Source organism: Helicoverpa zea, chromosome 18 (genome assembly GCF_022581195.2).
Source record: "Helicoverpa zea isolate HzStark_Cry1AcR chromosome 18, ilHelZeax1.1, whole genome shotgun sequence".
NCBI classification, from domain to species: Eukaryota; Metazoa; Arthropoda; class Insecta; order Lepidoptera; family Noctuidae; genus Helicoverpa; species Helicoverpa zea.
The window spans coordinates 7,630,639-7,655,374 of NC_061469.1; the positions used below are offsets into that span (position 1 = coordinate 7,630,639).

Consider the following 24,736-nt stretch of genomic DNA (forward strand, 5'->3'; position numbering starts at 1 on the left):
ACCAAAGAAGAAAGAAAGGTCTAAGCCAATTTTCAGCTTATTGTCTCTCATTTCGAGGTTGAATCCTTATTTCACAGAATATAAAGGGCCTCTTGGGGATTTCGTGAAACAAAAGTACAACTATAGTGTTTTTTTTATTGTCGCTCATGTATTTTTGCTTCGTAGTTAGGCAGCGGACTGTACAAGGTTATAAAATGTTAACAGTCGCAGCACACGAACGTATTTAATTAGCGGAATTTGATTACCAAAAGTCAATAGTAATCGTATCCACTTGATTTTAACGCCCATTCCGATGTCACAGTTAATCTCAGTTCAGATTAACTTTTGTAATGCAATTTAAGTCCGGTTTTATACTTATTGCCATCGTCAGTGTTCACTCTTCCGTAAAGTGTCTGTCTTTGTTGTTGCAGCATCAGTTTTCTCAACTGTGTACAAGTAAGCATTCAGTCGGACAACGCGTTCTAGACAGACATTGTGCAACGTCCACTGACGATGCATTTGTTCTCGCTTAGCTTAGTTCAATGGTGTTGCACTAACCCGCGCTCCTACACCGCTTGTGTCAATATACAGTTCTGTTACAAACAAAGGGAAACCTATTTGATTAGCTTCAGTTTTCAACCAGACACAATTACACATAATTCTTAACGATGCAATAACTTGACAGAAATGGTTGCTAATGGGCAGATAGTTGCAGAAAGTTACGTAATGAAATCATTGTTTCATTCTGTTACCTTGCCCACGGACATACTAGGACCTACCACCGTAACTTTGTTTTTCAAATGTAGTACCTACCTGACGTACCACCGTCGGCCAACCATAATTACTACTGAGTAATTCGAATACTTCACTAACTTGTTGCTTTTGATCGCTTACTAATATATTTAGTAAATGATCGAATCGAATTTGTAATGTGTTTATGATTGGTTCAATAGTTATGTTTATCTCAAGGAAGTTGCTGTTATTAACTTGTATTATTAGCCAACAAAATTTATTTATCCGGTTTTATTCAGGTACGTTATGTGTTTTAATTATTTCGATCAATTTACATAAAGTAAGTATCTTCCCACAATAAAATCTCATATGCAAGTCACTAGTGACGTACCTACTAATTATTTTTTCCGAAATGGTATGTGCATTGTGCACATGGCAGTATCTTGCGCTGGTGTCTGTTTCAGTTATTTCCCCATAACACCCGTGAATGCAGTAGTTGTAGGTTAACCGGACGCGTCGCGCCCCCTCGTGCGTTGAACTGCCGGTTATATTTAACTGCGACAACACGTGTGCACCGGCAACACGACACACGGTGCTCTCCAACTTGGATACTGTATTAACTCACTAAAATATTCATATTTTGCGCGTCTCACACGCCTAAAGTCTCACTCATCCCAAGCTTGAATATTGCATCGTATAATAGAATCCATGTTCAGCTTGAAGAAACCATTCAGTAACTCTCGTACTTTCAAACTGCAAGGAAGTTTAAAGAACTCTCTTAAATTATGGTACAGGAAACGATGCTTTTAAATTTGCATTCACCGGTAGGGTTTAGCCGCCATTCAGTCGCCGAAAGTGCATTGTCGGCCCTCCATAAAAGTTTGCCTTTCATTGAGGAACAGTGCGTGAAGGTGAAGGCATTCGCTGGTACCTGGGGACTGACAATGGGGTTCAATCAACCCGTGCACCGCCCACCCAGCCCGTCATTGTGATACTTTACACTGCACTCACCTATTGTCGCTTCCTAAGTCAGTGTGCTTACATGAAAGCATATTCTTCAAAGTCACTGAAAACTCGAAAAGGCAATGCCAAATAGAATTTAAAAATAATGCAATTTACGAAAGCCCATATGTCAGTTAGTACTTGTTCTCAATCCATAAGCGCAAAAAGCCCGCTTTGCTAAGTTGTAAAGTCCAAACGTGCAAAGTAGTTAAAACTAAAGCGAATTGCCCATAAGTTACGTACAAGGTGTGGATACACGGACTAGCTAAGTAGGGCTATCGATTTGGCTCCTACTTATACACTGTTACCATTAAGCTGTATGCTATAACTACACCTACAGTTTTATAGCAGACACACAACATTATGTTCAGTATGGCATGACTTGGATGGAAACCTATTCGCCAACTACCTCCACTATGTTCACAAACTTTTCGTGTAAACGAGTTAGCTAACTAATAATGTAAACTGTCTACGGCACAAGCCAGTCAGTAGGTATATAATTGTTATTATTTCTGCTTTTACATTTTTAATCGAAGTTCCATTAAAACCATTCGGCTGCATCGCAAAAAATAAGCACACGAATTTAGAGAAGAGGCCGCGTGGTGCGAACCCGTCGCAGCCGAGGCGTATTGATCGGTGTGCGCGCGCAACGTCTGCCCAAGTGTACACAGACGGTCGGTGAAGCGTTTCAACGGCGTGCCACGACAACTCCACTCGGCACTTAGACCCACCAGAACCTCATCGGCCATTCAGCTCTCCTCTATTCATAACCAATCTTTGATCTTAATAGGATGGAGGCATCCATTCCGTCCTCAATCTTATCAAGTTCAAGAATACTCAAAATGATTATCATAATATCTTACTATAATAGACACCTGAAGCATTCTAATGAAATAAACATGAATCGTGTCCTAATACGCACGACTAAACATAATTTGCTGAGTGTAATGGAGGCGATCAGCTGTGTGGATCGATGTCGGTCTCCCCCGCGCGCTCAAACCCTGCCGCTTATCTGACATCCTACCGCGTGATAAATAGTCCCGTTGTATCTTCACCCTCACCGCAAGGACACAGAACTCTATCGACTGGGAGACCGTGTAACGTGCTCAAAATTACCACCCTTATAAATACAATCTATTTGCCCAAAGGTAAAACAATTGTAAATCTAATAGCGGCAATGGCGATAGAACTTGACAAAATATTTTAAGAAATTCCTAGGCCCTGACTTGAGCAGCCTTTTAAAATTTAATTTAATTAATGGCGAAGCTGCGTTGATTAAAGCCAACGATTAAACAATCTTTAACACGAGACGAAAGATCAAAATCCTTCTTAACCCCAGGGGACTAAAGATATCGAATTGCCAAAATATCTTTGTCGACGCGACAGCACCCTCTGAGGTCGAATAAACTGCTGCGAAGGTTTTGGGCGAAACGAGATACGCTACAAGGATCCCTTTTGTGATTAATATTCCCTAAGCAGCGAAGAACTTGTTTTATCCCGAGATATGATTAATCTGTACATTTATAAGATATCTGACCGTATGCACGGATCTAAATTTAGGCAGGCATGCTTGCTGTACTAAGAAATTGAATCACGCTACGTTTTTGTGAATTTCGGCTCACAACTAAGTTTTACCAGTTCTAAAAATACGTAGTCAAATAGCAGGTAATATGTAGGACATGCAACATGGTAAACTGTTGGATGAGCAATCTTTAACCTGCTATCATGATCCTACATCGACCCGGCTACCTCCGGCTTTATTTTTATTTTATTTTATTTTATTTATTGGGAAAACAAACAATTGTGCAATAAAATCTTACAGCTAGTTTTAAATTTAAAGTAATTAAAGCACAATTCACTACGTTTCCACATGTTACTAGGTTAAGAAAAGGGTACAGGTTGGGGGTGTCTGCGATACTACTTCATTATATAAACTTAAACTAAACTTAAACTAATGGGGGGTTAGTATTTAATGTTCTAACAATGTTTCTCTTGAATTCTTGTCGTGTCAGGGCGAAAATATCTATTCTATGAAAGTATTTATTAAAGTTGTTCACTAACCTACGGAGAGGTGCACGTGCGCCCGCGTTTGTTCGACTAGTAGTCGTAGCAAACACCGGGTACGCACGAGCTTCTCTTCTTATTACCGTTCTGGGTACGATATACGATAAATTATTGACCAGTTCCGAACAGTCAAACATGTTGTGTACTAGACCATGAAGCATCATAGCTTGAAGTACCAGCCGCCTTGAATGCAATGTTAATAATTTGAATCTTTGTAACGAATTCTCATATGAAAGACGGTGCAAATGACACTTATACTGCATTGTTCGAAGAAATTTGCGCTGAACTTTCTCTATTTCTTTACTGTATTTTATGTAATGGGGGTCCCATATTATACAAGCATATTCCACTTGAGGCCTAACCAAAGCATTAAAGAGATACAAGTAGGTAGCTGGGCGTTTGAAATCTTTAGAGGATCTTATGACTAAGTTATACATTTGGTAAGCTTTAGCAATTATTTTCTTGATATGTAGGTCTAGGTGTAATTTACTATCGAGTAATACACCGAGGTCGCACATTTCAGCTTCTCTAGTAAGGCTCTCGTTACCAAGAAAATAATCGCAACAAATTTTGTTTTTCTTTTTAGTAAAAGTGATAATTTTACATTTAGGGACGCTGAGCTTTAATTTATTAGTTTCACAATAATTGGATAGTCTATTTAAGTCATCCTGGAGCTGATGACAGTCATCAACTGTTGCAATTGTTTTAAAGATTTTGAGATCATCGGCGTACAAGAGAAATTTACTATTGTGAAAGCATTTACCAATGTCATTTATGTACAGAATAAATAACAAAGGTCCCAGTATCGATCCCTGAGGGACTCCGGAAGTAGCTGAGAAAGAGTCAGACAGGTATCCGTTACTCACAACAGTTTGACTGCGATTGGTAATGTATGACTGAAACCAACGAAGTAAATTGCCCCTGATACCGTTGTAAGCAATTTTGTTTAGCAGTATTTCGTGGTCCACTCTGTCAAAGGCCTTCTTAAAATCTGTGTAAACAGTGTCCGTTTGAGCTCTGCTGTCCATATTTTTAAACAGGTAGTTGGTAAATATCATTAGGTTAGTAATAGTCGATTTTTGTCTCACAAAACCGTGTTGTTCAGAAATTAGGCTGTGTTGTAGAAAGGGATATAATTTGCAATGAACAAGCTTTTCGAATAGTTTAGCAAGGGTACAAAGAAGCGAGATAGGTCGATAATTCTCAACGTTTTGCTTTGAGCCACTTTTGTGGATTGGCACGATATTAGCCTTTTTCCAAATGGGGGGGAATGAACCAGTACTCAGGCACTTATTAAATATGATATATAACGGTTTACATATTGCATCCGCTGTCCATTTCAGAAAGCATGGCGGAATACCATCAGGACCGGCACCTTTCGTTATATCTAACATCTTTAGATGTGTACGAATCAGGTCAAGACTAAATTGTATGGTATGGAAAGTGGTGTTATTATTTTTGATTTGTTCCGGAGCTGGGCTCCATTGTTGTGTTAAACTAGAAGGTTCATAGACGGATTGAAAAAAATTAGAAAAAAGGTTACAAATTTTGAGCGGATCATTTGATGTTTCATTTTTATAGTACATATGAGAAGGAATACCAGTTCTACCCTGACGATTAGCAATGTACGACCAAAAGTGTTTCAAGTTTTTAGGAATACTATCTTCTATACCTCCAATATATATGCGATAGCATTTTTCACATTCTGTTTTAAAACGGGCTCTATATAAAGAGAACACCTCGTAGTCGGAAAGATTATTGTACTTTTTCCACTTAAGCCAGGCTTTTTTCTTATCATTGAAAATGTGTATAAGTGCTTTTGAGAACCAGACGGGAAATTTCAAGTTTTTTGGTGCAGATACAGGAACTCTGTTTTTAGTAATGCCGTGTATGTAGTTATAGAAGATATCTACGCATTTATCAGCAGATTCGTTTTTTAGTACGTGATCCCAGTCTATTTCTTCTAAATCTTTGTTTATAAGATTATAGTCAGCCTTTCGAAAGTTAAATTTAGGAATGTGTGAAGGTCGTAGGAACTTAAGATTAATATTTAATGAGAGCAGAGCGTAGAATGGAGGATGGTAGTTATCAGCCTGGAGTAATTCTTGATTAGGCTTAATAACGCAGCAAGTTGTATTAGACATTATAAGATCGAGAATACGGCCAAGTGAGTTAGTTACATGATTATATTGCTTAATATCATTAACTGTCATAAAATGTTTTAAACGATCACAAATAGAAGACGTGCCTCTACATGTTAAGAACTCATACGTAGGATCCGACTTTATCCAGTTTGCAGTTGGTATATTATAATCGCCCAAACAAAACAAGTATTCAAAATTCATTGAATTAATTAATATAGACATATTATCAAAATATAGATCATAGGTTGCTAATGGTACGTTGTTGGGTAAGTATACAGCACTTATAAGTGTATGAGTATTGTTGTTGTTGTTCGGGATTGCGACGACAACTTGTTCCAGGTGTTTTTCTAGAGATGAATGCAACGGAAGTGCCACACTGGCAGGGTTATATTCTCGCAATATAGCTACTAAAACACCGCCGCCATCAGATTTGTTAGTTGCCTTTCTATTACGATCACATCGAAACACAACATACCTACTGTCAATGAATTCATTGTTATTTATAGTGGGGATTAACCAAGTTTCTGTGAGGATAATGACATCATAACAATTAGATAAGACATTCATGTATAGAAGGTTTAGTTTCGTGCGCATACCCCTAACATTTTGGTAGTATAGACTTAAGTTATTTATCTTCGTAGCCATTATTGTAACTTATAATACTGAGTTTTATTAGAAAAAGAAAGTCACCAGAACACGGAATTAAATGTCTGATCTAATTTTACATAGATCGGTTTTACTTTTAATGGCAACGATTGGGGATGTTTCACTGCGCCTTACGAGAATGGTGGAGTGTTTGACCCATACGAACTTGTATGCGTGTTTCTTCGCTAATTCGCGAGTTTCCCTTAGTAGTTGCTTTTTGTGCAGTGTAAGATGCTCGTTAACATAAATGGTTCGAGATATACCTGCGATGCCTAAATCTGTAGAAGTGATGCCTTTGTTCAGACGACAGGCGCTAAGTACGTTGTCTCGAAGGCTGCGGGATTTGAACTTCGCTATTATGTTTTTCGGTCTTTCATTGGAAGTAGCATGGGGGACACGATGCACGGTGGTTATTTCGTCTCGAGGTATTGTAAGGTTAAGTTTTTTTCCCAGGTTATCTAATAATGTAAATAAATTTTCTTCACGACGTTCAGGAACATTAGATAACTCTACGTTGCACTGCCTGGCTTGTTGTTCGAGGTTGTCAATTTTAGCTTCAAGTACCTTTATTGTGCTTTGTTGCGAGACATTTTCTTCCAGGCGAGTGAGTCTATTTTGAAATTCATCATATTTATCCGAAATAAACTGAGCTGATGTTTTGACGCCAGTTATCTCTTCAAACATGTTAGAAAGAGTTTGCTTTATAGAGATATTTTCGGTGCGAAGATAGTCAATTTCCTTTTTTGTTTCTTTCATATATGTTTCTAGATCACTCTTTATTATGTTTATGTTGTTATTGATCGTTAACAAGTTGGTATCTAAGCTACTTTTCAATTGATCAATGGATTTTAACACTTCGTTATGAACATCCGCAATTTTTAAAGAAAGTTCGCATTCCGGTTGCTTTCGCTTACGATCTGTACGGATATTCGTCTCACTTCCTTCTGCCTTTGCTAGGTCAGGTTCAGAGAGCGATTGTTCATATCGTAATATTGGTTTTGTTGGTGTTCGCTTCATTACGTTTCCCGAGAGCAGCAAAAAGCAATGTAGCAACAAAAGGTAAGATTGCTATTAAGCAATGTGTAGGCGCTACGCAGTGAAGGACGTATGACGCAGCAGTGTAATGGTGGGGCGCTAAGTGCAGCCGTTGATTAAGGTGCGGTAGAACTAACCTTGGTGGCTCGGTGGTGGGACGGCCGTCCAACAAATCCGGTGTCGCGGGTTCAAAACCAGGTGGGACCAGCTTGAAGTCGAAGTGCCTCAAATCACTTATCTCACTCTAGGACCGCCCACTGGGTGGGATCAGTCCTCAGGAACTCGAAGGAGTAAACGAGAAATGAATCTCACGTCAAACAGCCAATCGCAGAATTTTAACAACAGAGCAGCAACAGCACGTCCACACTGTACCCAGTCGCAAGACGGAATGATTTATGCTTAAGGTAATCGTTCTTCTTTCAGGTTGTGTCATTAATAGGAAAATAATCAAACGTAACGAACGTCAATTCATCGGCATCGTAGTTAATGCTATTGATATCACAATGACCGTATTACTAGCCTATCATTTGTAATGAACAGGGCGTATTATGTTCAGGAGAGACCGACTGTGTTAACCGCAACCAAACATATTAAACTTGATGTAGATACGTATCATATCTCAGAGTAATGCGTAACGCCTTTATGTAAGCCTAATGTTGACGGCCACAATGAGGTGGTGTGCATGAGCTCCGAGGTGGACGTTCCGTATCATACGTAATATTTCCAGTGACCCTCAAACGTACACTTGACTGCTAACCTTGCTCCATTCGCTGGCGGCAAACGTTACTGACTATTACCTTACCGCCTCATCTACTCGTTAGTCACCCGCGAGGTCGAAGCCGCAGGTTTGGCTCTCCATTCCTTATTCACATTCGACTTTTAGTGGACATTTCGCAATGTTGACGTAAGACCGACATTTTTATAATAAATATCTAATGTGTTTAATGTTTATTTTGTACACAGATCTTAATTTATAAATCAGTGGCAGCGTTTAAACCAAGAGCATATTATCATAAAATTATGAATTTACGAGAAATAAGCTACTAGCCGTTAATTACGAGGCAAAGCGGTTCTAGAACTTGACCTCCTTAGTGAAACACGTTTGGGTTTTAGCATTATGCAATTATTGTTATGCGTTATCTGTTTTTATGCGTGAAGGTTATGAAGTCCTCAGATCCAGGGTGAATGACGATGCTATATTACTTTTGTTTTTAAAACATTACGTATGCTGCCTTTGTTGTATAAACTTTGTGTATCAATAAACTGTTTATTTTAAAATGACGTTATTAAGAAACGTGTCGCTGAAAACTTATGATAGACGGGACGCGAAGGATGTCAACTCCAGTATTCATAGTGACGTTATTGGCATCGTCGCACGCCGCCCTACTTTGATCGTATGCTCAACATAAAGCCCGTCTGCCAGCGCAACAGAAGCCTTATCAGATCCTATTTACGATACGAATATGTACAAAAGAAGGATCAACCAACTCAAATTTTCTTCATATTGTTAGCCAACTATTGTTGTGTTGTGTGCTCTGACGTAGGAAAACGCAACTTTATTTGAGCTATATTAATTACGTATAATTATGTTTACCTTGAATTCTTTAAAGTGGAGATACTGACTTAGATATCGCATTGTATAATAAATTCTTGCTATTTGTTATTTCATAAGTTATCACATGCTAACGAATAATTACCTCATACCTTGTGCTGTTTTAAGTTTTTATTCTTACATTCTTGGTTTGTTTTGTTCCAGGTAATTATGCCGAGATCATATTAACACGTGTCACTGGTGGCACATGTGGATGAGAATCGTAAGACAATCTAAACATTACCTCGTAACTCCTATGTAGGTCCTGAAATGCACTTGACGCAACTAAGAGAAACATTATTTTACTTATGTGGTAGATGGACAGTATAATGATAGAATGCAGAATGTACAACCAAGATAATAAAAGCAATAAAACGGTATCTTTTTTGCCAGCTAATTATGCAATCACAACTCCGTTATAAGTTGTGAGAGGTGTCACCTCTAAGCCGAAAATGTATTTATAAACAAAGTTTGCTATAATGTCAAAAATTACAACACAGCATTTTGTATGCTCCAAGTTCGTCCAACTGAGTTACGACACTCACTAACTTACAGATTCTATTATTCAAACACCAGAGAGGGGCCAAGGTTGCCTTCAACGTTAACTTCAATAAAACTCATCTATAGGGAGATATACGCATATGTAATGCGATGAAATATTAATAACTTCATTAAAAACGAAACCTGACTTTGTGTGGTTCTATAAGATTTTGTAGTTACAACGGCTAGAAGTAGGTACCAATGAGAAAGCTTTCAAAAACTCGAGAACTTAATGCAATGTCAGGGAATGCGACGATAAGTATACTTGTCCCGACACCGGTGAATAACGGCCTTGCTGTACGTACGTCGCACAGATATCACGACTGCGTGGAAAAACTTAAATGCATAACGGGAAATCTGCACTGCATCTGCACTTTCTTATACCTTGACATACATCATGGAAACTGCAATCATTTGTGCACCACTTACTCAACCAGTGTTCGATTTTATTCTACTTGCTAGATACAATATCTACTGACAAAATTTAGTATTTGCCTGGGAATTAATAGGCACTTTGTCAATTCCTTCGAAACCCATAATTGTTCTGGTCGTATCTAGTTCATAATTCAAGTGCCCATTACCATCACGTTCGTGCTGTCGTAATTGCTTTTGTGATACCCATTACTGATAAGATGTAACAAGTGGCCAATTTTCTTTATTTCCCACCTTAAGTAAAGTCCCAAGTGCCTTAATTATGCGAGAAGATAATATTCGCTATATTTATTACCTGTGTCAGCTGAAATTTAGGTACATTGGAATTTAAAAAATTGAAAGGCTCAAAAATTGCGTAGTCCGTTTTGAAGGCCACATTGAAAGCCTCCCAAAAGCAGTCCGGTAATTTACATGTCCCGTTTAGAGCAATGTGTTCAGTGTGTAAGTACGTGAAGTAATAGCATTCTACACTATCGATACGGCAAACATCTAACGGAGTGAGTTGCGTGGGGGAAATGGACCGAGAGCCTGTGCACGCGCACCGGTATAATAGATCGTCACCCGTCCCAGTTGGTTTCGGCGCGTTGCACCGAGCACGTGTATTTACAATATTTAGTGTTGCACTTTATATACCTACACATAAACATTATTTATAGTTCAGTGCATATCGTGGAATCACTTTCTGTTGTGATATCTCTTGGTGTTGCTGATAATGGAATCGAAACACACAGAGCAGTGTTGCCTTGTTTCTACTGGAGTATGTTGACGTTGTGTACAGTTTAAAAAACAATTAGGCTTCATATGCATTGTTTTGCTTCGTGGCGGTCTTTGTACGTAAGTAGAACCTATGTATACTGGTTAAACTTCTAGTATATATTCACCATGTTTTCTATGGGCTTGCGTATTAATAGCTGAGCATTTGGTAACGAAAGTAGCAAGAATTTTATGAATATAAATAGCTGATCCGGAGATAGGAGCCACTACTTACTTTTTAAAAGGGACGTGCTATATTATTAGGTTCAGCAATCTCTTCGAACGTATCCCGTATCAATTGCTGGACCCTCCTAACTTTTATATCCACTTGGCGTATCTTACTTTCCCGGGCCGATTTTAGAGGCTTCATTAAAACTTATTACGTATTAAATTATTCCTTGTAAGATTTATTCAAACGTTACAAGTCTAGTTGTAAGCCTTGAACGAATTTTCGTGATTTAAAAAGTACCATGATCGTTGTTTATTGTATGTAGTTTTGGTTCGCCTGCGGCTTTGCACGCTTATGGTCCTTTTTGTGACATTGCTGAGGAAGGTTATGCCAGCCTACAGTCGTAAAGTACCGTAAAATACTGATTGGGGATTATACCAATGGATTGGCTATCACACACACTCCATCGTGATCACCAATGTTCGCTTTGGTGATTGAGATTGACGTCCTGCTAAGTGGGTCATTTTAGCATTCTGTGGGGGAGACTTGGTAGCAATAAAGATACCCTGGAAGTATTAGGTGTCATCCTTCTAGATAAAACAACTAAATAGATCCACCATCTACTTAGTACTTTGAAAGGCTTTAAGCAATTAGAATGTAGTTCGAACGAGAAATCTTCCCACTGCACGCAATGGGGGTTACCTATTAAAAGTTGATCTTTGTTTACCGTCACTCTTACTCTATTACGCTATACATAAAGCAACAACGTTATCAATGAGCTGATGTCGTAAACAGTACTAATAAGTAATAACAGACGGCATATCCAAGATATACGCACGGGTTGACCGCTTCCCTTATCTCTTATCAGCGCGGATGTTATACGTCGTATGTGACCCCAGCTCGCCTGGCCGTAGTGACGTTTTTATTTCCAATTTTATCGATCCGCCACGTACTATGAAGACATGTTTTTATACAAACCACTTCTCAACTTAATTTTGCATATTTTTATTAATACTTCGGCAATGAAATTCTTGTTTGGCACACGTTTTGAAAGTTGTCATTTAACTTGTATACGCTTAAATATCACTTAACTGTTTTGAAATTTTAATATGATCTTTATGTATTTATGTTAGGTATATACAAATAATGGGCCTATGTTCAGCAGTGAACGTCATATGACATAAACATAATACATTCAACCTACTTTAATAAGTAAAATACAGTACGCTTACCAGAGATTATCGTGAGCCAAAATTTGTGTATCAATACGAATGCCGTGTCGCGACCTAAGCGTAGTTAGTATCCGAAAGTGGAAAGCCTTGGTATTATCGTGTATGGAGAAACAGTACAGTCACGTCAAAAATATATACACAAAATAGTTGAGTTTCAAGGCCATCCTTACTAATATTATAAATCGGAAAGTGAGTTTGTTTGTTTGTTTGTTTGTTTGTTCCGCTTTCACGCCGTAACTACTGAACCGATTGCTTTGAAATTTTGCAGACGTAAAGTTAGAAGTCCGGATTAAATAATAGGGTACTTTTTATCCCGAAAAAAATAGATATTCCCGAGGGAAAACAAAAATATTGTTTGCTTGATGGATGGATTGTAGATGGCGCTGTGTGTCGTTTAAAACAAGGTAATATATTGCAAACGAATATAAACATGTAAATTTAGAAGCTAAATGATACGATAATGAATCCCCGAAAATGAGGAATTCCCGAGGGATGATGTACAATTTGTTTAATCGTCTAAACTGTTTTTTTTTACATCTACTTATATATTGCAAACGAATATGAACATATAAATTTAGAAGCTAAATGATACGATAATGAATCCTCGAAAATGAGGAATTCCCGAGGGATGACGTACGATTTGTTTTATCGTCTTAACTGTTTTTTTTACATCTACTTATCCTGAATTAACTATAATTCAACGAATTACTAATTGGTATAAGTATTAGTTAAGTTATTTCGTTCTTGAGGTATGCGATAGATGGCGCTGGGTGTTTTTAAAACGTGGTAACGATGTGTTTTTAAAATACATAAGAAGTGGAATGATAGCTTTTTAAAACGTGGTGACGTTGTTTTTTTTAAGATACGTAAGAAGTGCAATGATATCTCGCGCTTTAACCTGTAGCTCATTGTTCAATCGCGAGCTTCCCGATAGCTCGATAGATGGCGTTGTGCTTTTCTGTATCGTGGTGTTAAGGTTCGCCGCGAATTAGTCTGTTTTGAAATCAGTGGGGCCCAGTAGCGCCAGGGCCAGCCGCGGCTGCGGGTTGTTCGAAAGAGGTACCGCGGCCCTGGTATATAAAAGGCCTAGGACGGAACACGACGATTTTAGTCAGTAAGAGTCTGACACTCCCTCACCGCTGCTAACCCACAGCGGGAGGGGTGAACCGAATTCCACGCGGGCGAAGCCGCGGGCGGAAAGCTAGTTTTTATTATAATTGGAAATATTAATTTAAAAAATATAAACACTATATGTGATTTCTAGGCTGGTTGTTGGCCACCAGTATATTTAAATATTTTTTTAAGACATGGATAAATGATATCGATGTATTTTTTCATTTGACTGTACATGTTTATCGAGCCACATTGCACCCACCACTCGTTTGCGAATCAAGCAAGTCATATCGACATTAATTTTTCCACTTAATATTTTATAAGTTAAGAAAAACATCATTAAATAAACAGGAAAGTCTTGCGATCGTTGATAAAACATGAAATAATGAAGTTTGTAACTATAAATCATGCCTTTGTTTGATAACGTTTGATTGCACTCAGTGGTCATTCTTTTATACATCGTGACATTGAAACATCTCGTGGTTTTCAAGTTGTATTATTTTTCTTTCGAGCAAGACGTGATTTTTATCTTTTAAAGAAGCTACCTTCTGTCTCACCTTGTGGTGTCGAATGAGCAAGGTTTTACGCATATTAAACATTGCCTAAAACTGTGCAGGCGTAAGGTCCGCATACCGGGTGGATATCAGCCAGCAAAGCATACAATGTATCGAGTAATGAGGCCACGTACGCTGTGACAAGAAACAAATACAGGGGGGTGTGCTCACGGCACCAGAGAGATTTTGCACCACCTACGTGTACGTATTATTCGTCTGCTCTGTTTTCCCAAATCGACGTTCTCCAGTAAACAAAGAGAAATGTTTGCTGGTATTTTATTCGCGTGTACAAATCACCATTTGTGTAAGAATAGCCGATGTTTTGTCAAATATTACCTATTGTTATGGCGCACACGTACTTTTTTACTTTTACCTAACCGTTACTAACCTGATCTGGCTTGTTTGCTGTTATTTTCCTTTGATATTGTGAAATTCACGCTAACAAAGTTAAGCGAAACAAGTTTATTCTGGCCACGATTTTCAAGCGAACCTCATTTAACTTATTAAGTTGTAGTCCTTTTTAACATGCGCTGTAGCTAAGTGATTGCTCTTTACATTGAAATATATTAGCAGTATCATGATATTGCTATACAAGCTGTTGATTTGCATCCGTGCCATAGTCAAGGACGTAAATATGCTAATGATTCTCGACCCAAATCAACGAAAAAATGGGTAGGTAATTTTTTCATGTTTTTTTCTTATTTACGTATATCCGTCAGTGTAACCCAGCCGTACTTTAATTCGGCGCGTGTGTTACTAGCCTTACTACCGCGCTGCGCACTCACACAAACGCAAACGATACATGCACAAAGCATACGCAACGATCGTTCAATAAAAATCGTAGATCATCCAGCCTACCCAAATTCACCCAATCACAGTGCGAGTACTCCCACACACTCGCCTCGCCGCTCCCCGCGTGCCCTTGAAGCCGGAACAAACAAGCGCCGACGGCAAGCAGTGTGTTTGATGTCGCCGCCGCTGCTGCGTACGTGCGCTTTGAATTCCGCGACGTGTAGGTACAAAGTGCGAGATGACGGAAAACTACACGAACACGAGTTGGTGGCGATGGTCCGCCTGTATGCGATCAGTGACAACAGTGTACTAACAGCCATCCATCCTCCGAGCCTTTTCCCAATCATGTTGGGGTCGGCTTCCAGTCTAACCGGATTCAGCTGAGTACCAGTGCTTTACAAGAAGCGACTGCCTATCTGACCTCCTCAACCCAGTTACCCGGGCAACCCGATACCCCTTGGTTAGACTGGTGTCAGACTTACTGGCTTCTGACTACCCGTTACGACTGCCAAGGATGTGCAATGACAGCCGTACATACCTACCTATGTTCCGGGAAATGTTTACCGACCGGGAACCCTCATCACGGAGGGTCATGCTGGTCATGTGACAGACTTATGTGCTAGGACCGTTAACTTAGTGCTTTCGACACATTAAAAACGAATGTGATAGTGTTATGTTAGCTGAAGGACAACCAGCTACTTCGTCGTGCTCGATTGTGCCAAGAGTGTGAAGGTGACAGCTTTGAACAGTACCTCCGGGTAACTAAACTAGGTAATTTATTTATTTGTACATTTTGTAAATACGTAGTCAGCTTAATCAATTTTATTAGTGTAAATAAGTTGATTTCTTAACCACGCCAATAATACCTACGAGCCGAAAGAATCACCTCGTGCCTACACTTAACTAACACATCTTTCACCAATTTAATCGAAAAGTAAAAACAAAATTACTACGAAATCTTTACGCTGAATGTTAAAGCAAACCGAAAATGTTATCAATCAGCTGTTAACAGGTCAGTGAACTTTCCTTTAGCGCACTAGTATTACGTCATTAATAAGATTTCCGTGTTCCAAGGTCCTAAGACCGTTAAGAAGGAAGCAAAATTTCTAATTATTAACCAATTTAATTCAAAAATAAAAACTAAATCACTGCGAAAACTTTATGCTGAAAGATAAAGCAAAACGAACATTTTATCAATCAGCTGTTAACATGTTAGTGAACTTTCTTTCGCGCACTAGTATTGCTTATTACTGTAGTTAATAAGATATCTGTGTTAAATTTATGCTCAAAAATTAGTAAGTAAAGTAAAACGAAGTTAATGACAATAATGAAGGTGATTTTCGAAACTTTAGGTAAAATGATTGCTATCGCGTATCACTCGGTCTCGCTCGCTCGCGCGCTCGCGCTGTCATGTCGTAGATAAGACACTCACACATCGACACTCACGCACACACGTAGACATTAGTTTTCTCTGTCTACGCACACATAGCTGCCATCACGCACACACTGTGGCCGCGGGGCAATTCTGTTATGATTTGTGTTTAACCGTGGGCTAAATTCTGAAATACCATGAAATTACAACATCAAAAAAAGCAGCGCATATTAGCTTTTTCCCACCTACCGTAATTCAAATCGATTATTTACGTATTTAATTTTAACCTCCTTGACTATGGCACGGATGCAGATCAACAGCTTGTATTTAGACATTTTAGCACTGATATACAAGAGAATATATCTCATTATTGTATATATATACGATTTCAAGGCTCAATGCTTAGCAGATATTCGATACCGGTATCAAGGCAACAATACTACGTAACTGCCGACAAGTAATAAATTATGCATGGCGCACTAAGAGTGTTTGTGTATAGAATCCCAAGTTTATCATGCCTTAGATCAGTGTTTCCCAAAGTGGGCGATAACGCCCCCTTGTGGGCGCTGCAGGTCTCAAGGGGGGCGGTAAGAGACCCAGAAAGAAAATAGGGGCGTTGTGTAGAGGCCTGGGGGGTGATTTGTAATTTTATTTAGCTAGGAGGCCTCTTAGACAACGACTTGTGAACATCAACTAATATGAATTACAAGATTGCTCAGACTCGGTTCTATATTTCTCTCCACGTAGTTCATATATCTGTCCTATTTTACTGAATATAGAAAACATAAAAATCATGTCAATGTCAATCGGTCGCTCCGTTTCGTAATTAAAGTAGATACAAACAAACAAATAAAAAGGCAACAGACACACTTTCGCATTTTGATAGTTATTAGTACTCGTAGATATCTATCATGTTTTAACAAGTTTTTGTTAAATAACCCGAATTGTGAATTCCTGTATCAGTCGGCTGGTTCAAGTTGTACGACCAGGATGGCACGGGCAGAAGAGACAAGTCACTGAGGGTGCCATTCTAATCTGTAAAGCCTAGGTTCACTTCATTATTCAAATTTTAAACTAAAAAACTACAACAGTGCATGCGCAAACAAGGCATGACGTCGAGGCGGCATTGGAGGGGTGCCAGTCCGGCTGTCACCCCTCTCTTTCTCGTTTATTTATGTTTTTTCCCGGTTTACTTAAATTAATTCGTTAGTGTTTTTTTTTCACACTTGTTGAGGTACTTTTGTGCCCCAAAACTAAACAATTTGCGCGGTTTTTTTTAACTTGTTTTGGTACTTTACTCTTCAAAAAATCAAAAATTTCGCGCTCGCTGCGCTCGCGGCTTTTTCACTTGTGACTGTTTTTTGTTAAACATGTTTGGGTTCTATTATGTCCCAAAACTCAAAAATTACGGGCTCGCTTCGCTAGCGCTTCAAAAGTTTGCAGTGATCTGTCTCCGGTTTCTTTATGTTAAACCAGGCAAAAAGCACCATGAATGACCACATTGCACCATATTTTGTCGTTTTTTTGGGGGGTGCTCAATAGGTAGTCCGCCCCGGGTCCCACCCGATGCTACGCCGCCACTGTAAGAGTCAACTTGAGACCTAAGCGCCGCGGTATGTTACCTACCTGCGCTCAGGTTTCAAGTTGCGGGTTATAGTAAAAGTTTCTTTTAGAACTCTCCGTTAATAAACAGGTATAGGTCACAATAATTAATTAATTTAATTCGAAGTTATAGTGGTTTTTAAATAAGTGAAAAAATGGGGGGCGCTAAAAAAATATTTATTCTCAAAGTGGGCAGTAGACAAAATAAGTTTGGGAACCACTGCCTTAGATTAACGTCTATCTGTCCTACCGTCTCACTCATTATACATAGTTAATTTTGCAGTTTCCGAGTGGTTAACGGCAAGTTTTAATGTTTGTACGCGATCCACACTCGGAACTTGAAACTATCCCTCATCGACCCCCGATCCAACGTTACCGTTCCAACTCGCAAGTTCTAGTAAACCGCTTTGCTTCTCAAACTTTAATCGATAAGTAAGCGAAACATGAAGTTGAAGACTTTGTGTTTATAATTACGCATCGCAAGTACGTAATTGATTAGAATTTACAATGTTTATCTTAATGCACAGTGTGCGTGCGTTGTTGATAAACTAATAAGATCAATTATAATATAATCGGTTAGTCAAAAATTTCCATTTTCACTTACCATTTTAAACGAAAACAATAAAACCATAATCGAACAACCAGACATCTGTTACTTAAAAAGGGATTTAGAACTCTGAATGTTGATAAAAATCTCGAATCGAATCGGGATACACGTTCGATGCTTCAAACAAGCATCGCTTCGTTAGAGAGCCCGGCTTTTGGCAAATCCTCTATCGACAGATGTGAAATTCGTTTGTAACCTCAGTGGGAACACTGTGCCTATTGTTAGCCAACTTGACAGAAACAAACAAGCGTCGAATAAACGTACGGCGCGACGCAATACACACTTGTGTTGAATTTTAACGATCTCTGCCAATACACCCAACTGTTAGTTTGATAAATTAATTAGTTGTGACTAAATGGTCAATTGAAAATGGGAAAACCCAAGAAAATATCTAATACAACATTTTGAAATAGACAACTATAAAAAACACTTTACAATTCAGTCTCTGTGCGTATACTATTGATAACAACGATTAAAATATTTATTTATACAGAAATCGACAGCTAATGCTGATTTGAGGACGAGATCGTACGAATTTTGTCAACAAAGTAAGTTTTTTGCGTATTCGCGACGACCTTTATTGCGTAAGACGCATCTCTTCCTCTTCCTAGTTGTGGTGTTGAAGGCACAATGTCGCCCAACTTCCGCCGATCGGTCATTTGTTCGTCTGCGCCTAGAAAAACTTCGCTACTCAAGTTAACACAGATACGCATTTACATTTTAGCAAGGGAAACCGCAAAACTTAATGGAACTAAATGAACTTGTCAACCGCAAAGTGAAATATTTTTCACCAATGACTTCAGTGGCCATTAATACTAATGACAAGCTTCATTAGTAATAGTTGTAACCTCAATACTAAATTATGATAAAGCACGCTTGCTTGATATATTTGTTCGTAGTTAATAACTATATTTAACATTTCTAGTGATTGTGCAATGGAAAGTAATTCAATTTATAACGTTGAAAGGATATTCAATACCGTCTTCTATAAAATCCCTGAAGGTGTGAGCAAACTGCATCCAAGGAAGACGTCAAGTCCCAGAGTCCCTGAATGTAGCTGAGATTTTTACTAACGTAATATAATCAGATCGCATTTAATCGAGACGTGGCTGGGTCTAACTCAGATACGGGTAGAAAACCGAACGGAAGAGGAAAGGAAACACGTTTAAATGGAATTAAGGAAGCCAACTTGTCGTCATCTGAACTGTGACTGAAATGTATAAGTAACGCGTTTAAAGTGCTATGAAATGTAACCTATGGCCTTTAAGACATTTCTTTTCGAGATGAGAGATGTTCTATGTATGTATACTGATAGTCAGCGTGAATTGTAATTATAGTTAAACATTACCTTCTAACGTTTATGAACGTAACGTGAAAAAAATACCTAAAAACTTGTGCTTGAAATAGTCCACATAATAAGCGATTGGATAAAATACCAAAGTATATTGCTTGCTTGTAATTTCTACATTGTAGGAAAAGCGGGATGGTATATCCGCAAAAATAAATGTATTGAAAAGAAACTGTACAATTTATAAATTCAGACCGGTATAGTCAGAAAAACTAGCTTACCTATTTTCCTTGCGTACTTAGATATTAATGTAAAAAAACTATCTACGCTTATAAAAACCTATACCTAATTTACCATGGTGCTAAAGCAAAAAGAAAATAATTTTTAAAAGGCTTTAGGAAAAAGCGCCTTGATTGGGCCCACTTGAACGCCTTTTGATGGATTACTAAGTTAATAAACATCATGCACGAATAAGCCTATAAAAGTTGTAGTGTGTTCAGTAAAAGTGGGACAGCATAATTCGGAACTACATAGTTCACGCTTAACATGGTTTTAAAAGGCAAAATTTCCGAGTCCTTAAGTTGTAAGCGTAAGCAAGTCGGTTACACCTGCCTCTGCCGTTACATCTGTAATTGTAGTTTGGCAAGCCAAGAGATCAGCTTGAATGTACAGTGGAAGCCAAACTGTTCAGTGTAATTAAGAACAAATTAACAATTGCTTCAGATTTAATAAAAGCCACGTATATGCGGTATTTTGCTGGAACTTTTATTCGAAAATACTCCAAATAATGTTTCAAATTTCGACAATTCGTTCATCCGTGAGCGAACCAGTAATAAAATCCTCTCATGAGATTTATAAAAACAATAAAAAATATTCAGTTTTAGTTGCAGTTCGGGGATTTATTGCGAGCGTGGATGCACAAAATATCAAAAGAGAGGCGGAACCGAAAATTTATAATATCTTTTTTATCTAGCAGGAATTCTGAAACGGTAGCGGGCTTTCATTTCGCTGAAAAGCGCAATTTTCTCCATTCACTATGGCCGCCTAGTGAAATCGTTATCGTCTGTTCGCTGCGGCGGCGCCCATTTCCTAATGGCGGCTTCGCGTGCATTTAGCTTTTTTATTACGTACCTAACCTGCTATGTACGTACCTACTGCATACTATGAAGGTATGAACCTTTATGTTCCAAACATAACTGCTGGAAACAAACGTCTGCTAAAGAACCTAATGATTACGCGAGGAAACAAAATTAAACATTTTTTGTTGCATGAAATTTTGCGACTGCTGTTCACTGATTTGAGGTCGTTTATGCAAAATCTACCATCCAACCGCGGCCTGGTACTTCTTCCCATATCCGGTTAAAAACAGCCTGTGCATGCTTCCAACAGTGAAAGAAATTTTCAAATCGTTTTCTTAATTTCTGTGCCTGTAACGAAAATAAAATCGTAGCTTGGATAACACTTGATTTATGATGCTGTTGCCTTGTAATGGGATATGTTTGCTTCTTTAGACCACGATCTGAATGTGCCCATGAACAACTTGTAGCCAACCGATGGACCTAACAGACTCTTCAGAAAACATGAACATGTTTAAATGTAGTGCTCGTACTAGCAGCGCCGTAAATTATAACTATAACTATCATTTCATTGTGTTGGTCGCATTTAGTGTATTTTCGATATCAATAAACATCAAAGCTATCGATTTGGGCTTTGTGTGTAATGTAATGTGCATTTTCACACTGGTTGAATTGCTGCGTTTGCGAACACCTTTTCCGCCTTTTCTTCTACACCATTCTACGCATTGTTTTGCCAAAGTCCTTCTAAATAATCTGCACATAAGAATCAAGCATTTTTGTATCACTATTTTAAACTACAACCACAGATTACTTTAATAGTTGCTACAACATTCATCTCTCGCCCCAGTACCTAAACTTCTGAACATTAAAGCCATCTGAATGATATTTAAGTCTGACTTGATTTACTAAAAATAAAGTAGGTAACTAATATCATTTTCATCTAGATAAAGACAAGTACGAGGGCGGGTCAATAAGTCCGTGACTTTTGGAATAAAACACAGATTTTTTGATAAATAAATCATTTTATTTTTCAACGTAGTCCCCCTTGAGCTCTATACACTTTGTCCAACGCTTCTCCAATTTTTTTATCCCTTCCAAAAAATAGGATTTGTCGAGGTCCTCAAAATAAGCCCTTGTTTGCGAGATGACTTCATCATTGGAGTCAAATCTTTTTCCACCAAGCCATTTCTTCAGGTTTGGGAACAAGAAGTAGTCACTCGGAGCCAAATCTGGAGAATAGGGCGGATGAGGGAGCAATTCATAGCCCAATTCATTGATTTTTGCCATGGCAACTGCACATGTGTGCACCCTTGCATTGTCTTGGTGGAAAAGAACTTTTTTCTTGGCCAAATGAGGTCGGTTTTTTTTCAAATCGTCATTGAAGCGGTCCAATAAGGTGGCATAATATTCCCCATTGATTGTTCTTCCCTTTTGAAGGTAGTCAATGTGGATTATCCCGCGTGCATCCCAAAAAACAGTCGCCATAACTTTATTGGCCGACAAACCCACCTTGGCCTTCTTTGGTGCCGATTCACCCTTAGAAACCCACTGTTTTGACTGTTGTTTGGTCTCTGGTGTGTTGTGATGGATCCACGTTTCGTCCACTGTCACAAAACGGCGCAAAAACTCCTCCATATTGCGATTAAACAACGCCAAACCTTCCTGTGAAGTTCTTACACGATTGCGTTTGTGGTCGACTGTGAGCAAACGCGGCACCCATCTTGCGGAAAGCTTTCTCATGCCCAAGTGATCGTTCAAAATTGAAACCACTGAGCCATGCGAGATCCCTATGGCTTCTACAATCTCTTGCACTTTCAATCTTCGGTCGGCCAACACCATACCGTGAATTTTTTTGATTGTTTCGGGTGAAGAGACTTCAACTGGGCGTCCAGGACGTTCGGCATCTTCAGTGCTTGTACGGCCACAACGAAATTCAGTAAACCACTTTTTTACCATTGAAATCGATGGTGCAGAGTCCCCATAATATTTATCAAGCTTAGCCTTGGTTTCGGTAATGGTTTTTTTTCGCAAAAAATAATGCTTAATGAGCACACGAAATTCACTTTTTTCCATTTTTTCGTCAGATTACTGGGTGGTCTGATCTAGATAGCTGTAAAACACAATCTAACTAACGCAGCAAGTTCAAATTTTGACAGGAGTCAACTGACAGATGCCTGTTGACAGGAGTAGTGTTGCTTTTTCAGTAAAGAGGTCAGAAATTCAAAAAGTCACGGACTTACTGACCCGCCCTCGTAGCTATCCTGAAAATTTCCTCATCTTTTTTAAATGTGAAATTGTTGTCTACGCGCCTCCTCTCAGTTTCTGACTTGTGTACAATAAACTAAATTACGCCGAGAACAACGGGGAGCGAGGCAACAATGATATTTCGGTAGTGATGAAAAAACAAGAGGGTCGTTTCTAGATTCCGGTGGGAATTCACGTCCCGTTTTGTAGCCGAGCCGCGGAAACAACCCAAGCACCAAAGAAACGCTCGGAAATTCACAGCGCTTTACATGCATGCGATTTGTATTGTTATGGCCTTACTACAAAAACTTTAGCAACTGTTTTACACTTGTCTAAAAAAAATGTGGCTCCAAAATGAACCATATGTCAACGTCATAATTTGACATTTTTTTAGACAAGTCTTAAACTGACGTTAAAAAGTTTTTGTGGTAAGACGGTTAGTGTTTAAACATTTTAAGCTCGTAAATTATCAGAATTTCTTTGTGGAAATAAAGGATTAGGAAACTGAACAAAACTCATAACTCACCTGAAATGTCTTGATTCTGAATGTCGTAAGGTTTTGGTCGTATCGTAATACATGAATCAGGTAGTCCGAATCAAGTTCTGAAATAAATTGCAAAGGTGTGTGCAAATAATTCCTGTTTTTCTCTGAAAAAATACTGCTTGGGTTTCTATCAAAATATTTTTTTATGAAATAGTCGTGTAGTAAAATTAGAAACTCTTGGATTGCATAGATGGCGCCTAAGAAGCTCAATACAATTGAATATCCTGAATAACAACAAGGGGAAAATATTTTATTCATCTTTGCTTTAATAATAGTGAATGAGCGGTTCCGTCATTTCCTGCATTGTCGAAAGAGTTTGATTTTTATCTGGCACCACGATAACTCTCAGTTCGAAGATATTCACTAACAGTTCGTGTTTTTTTAGTTAATTTTAGTTCGGTTTTATACAATGCATATAGAATAGATCATAATTTGTAGCTTTAAAAATATTCATCTGACCCTCAACTCCTGTATCCGAGTCACAAATTTTGATTGAAACGCGATGAAATCGCAATTCGACGATTAAAAGGGTTATTTGAAATCGTTTCCATCGCATCCGGATTAGTTTAGAGATCAATTTATTGCTGTGAGTGGAGTGGTTATAGAGTATAGTGGATCATATTGAATGATGTGCAATGTACGTAGCCAACAGCTGCCGTGGATTCTAACGTATAAGCTTTTAATGTGCCAACTGTCGTAACTATAACAGAAAAAAATGCTTCAACAGCAAATAGCGACTAATCCAAAAAATATGGAATATAACGTTGGATGTGTTTGATCTTTTATGTATCTTAGTCCTCGTTTGCCTTTGTTCACTTGCACGTAACCGTAAGCAAAAGGGTTTGTTGATTGATTTTCCTGCCACTACCATATTTTCTTACGGTCATTATTTGTTTAGTTTCTTTTGTGTAGCAGCAACAGTTAGATGCGTCATCCTGTATATCATACGGATAATAAGGTCCTCGTTACATATAGCATTTGGACACAATAAATAAGCAATGAAGTAATGGTGATGAAATCTATAGTAATTAGTGACAAAGGCATAAACCCGAAAGAAAATGCAATTTTGTGTCGAATAAACAATATTTTGATTTGCTTTACGTTGACGATATCATTTTCAATATTTACTATGTAATAAATATTACTTAAAATCTTAAAATATATTATATTATAGATGAAGGAAATTTTGGATCTTGAAAGTTCAGTATGTGGATAACGTAGATATA

At 38.4% G+C, this 24,736-nt stretch overlaps 2 protein-coding genes across 5 annotated transcripts in view; one reads left to right on the plus strand and one right to left on the minus strand.

Moving 5' to 3' along the window:
- LOC124638691 (protein gustavus) overlaps positions 1–24,736 on the plus strand; it is a 62,801-nt gene that overhangs the window by 17,136 nt on the left and 20,929 nt on the right. The window contains exon 1 of one of the 4 annotated variants that reach the window (XM_047175713.1): positions 10,740–10,998. The exons of the other annotated variants lie outside the window; for them this stretch is intronic. The gene's annotated coding sequence lies outside the window, so the exon portion shown is untranslated. Of the gene's footprint in view, positions 1–10,739; positions 10,999–24,736 lie in introns of those variants that run through there. 4 annotated transcript variants of the gene reach the window in all.
- On the minus strand, positions 21,678–22,563 carry LOC124638692 (histone-lysine N-methyltransferase SETMAR-like). The gene has a single exon (XM_047175715.1). The coding sequence runs from the start codon at positions 22,559–22,561 to the stop codon at positions 21,746–21,748; it is 816 nt and encodes a 271-aa protein (XP_047031671.1). The 5' UTR covers positions 22,562–22,563; the 3' UTR covers positions 21,678–21,745.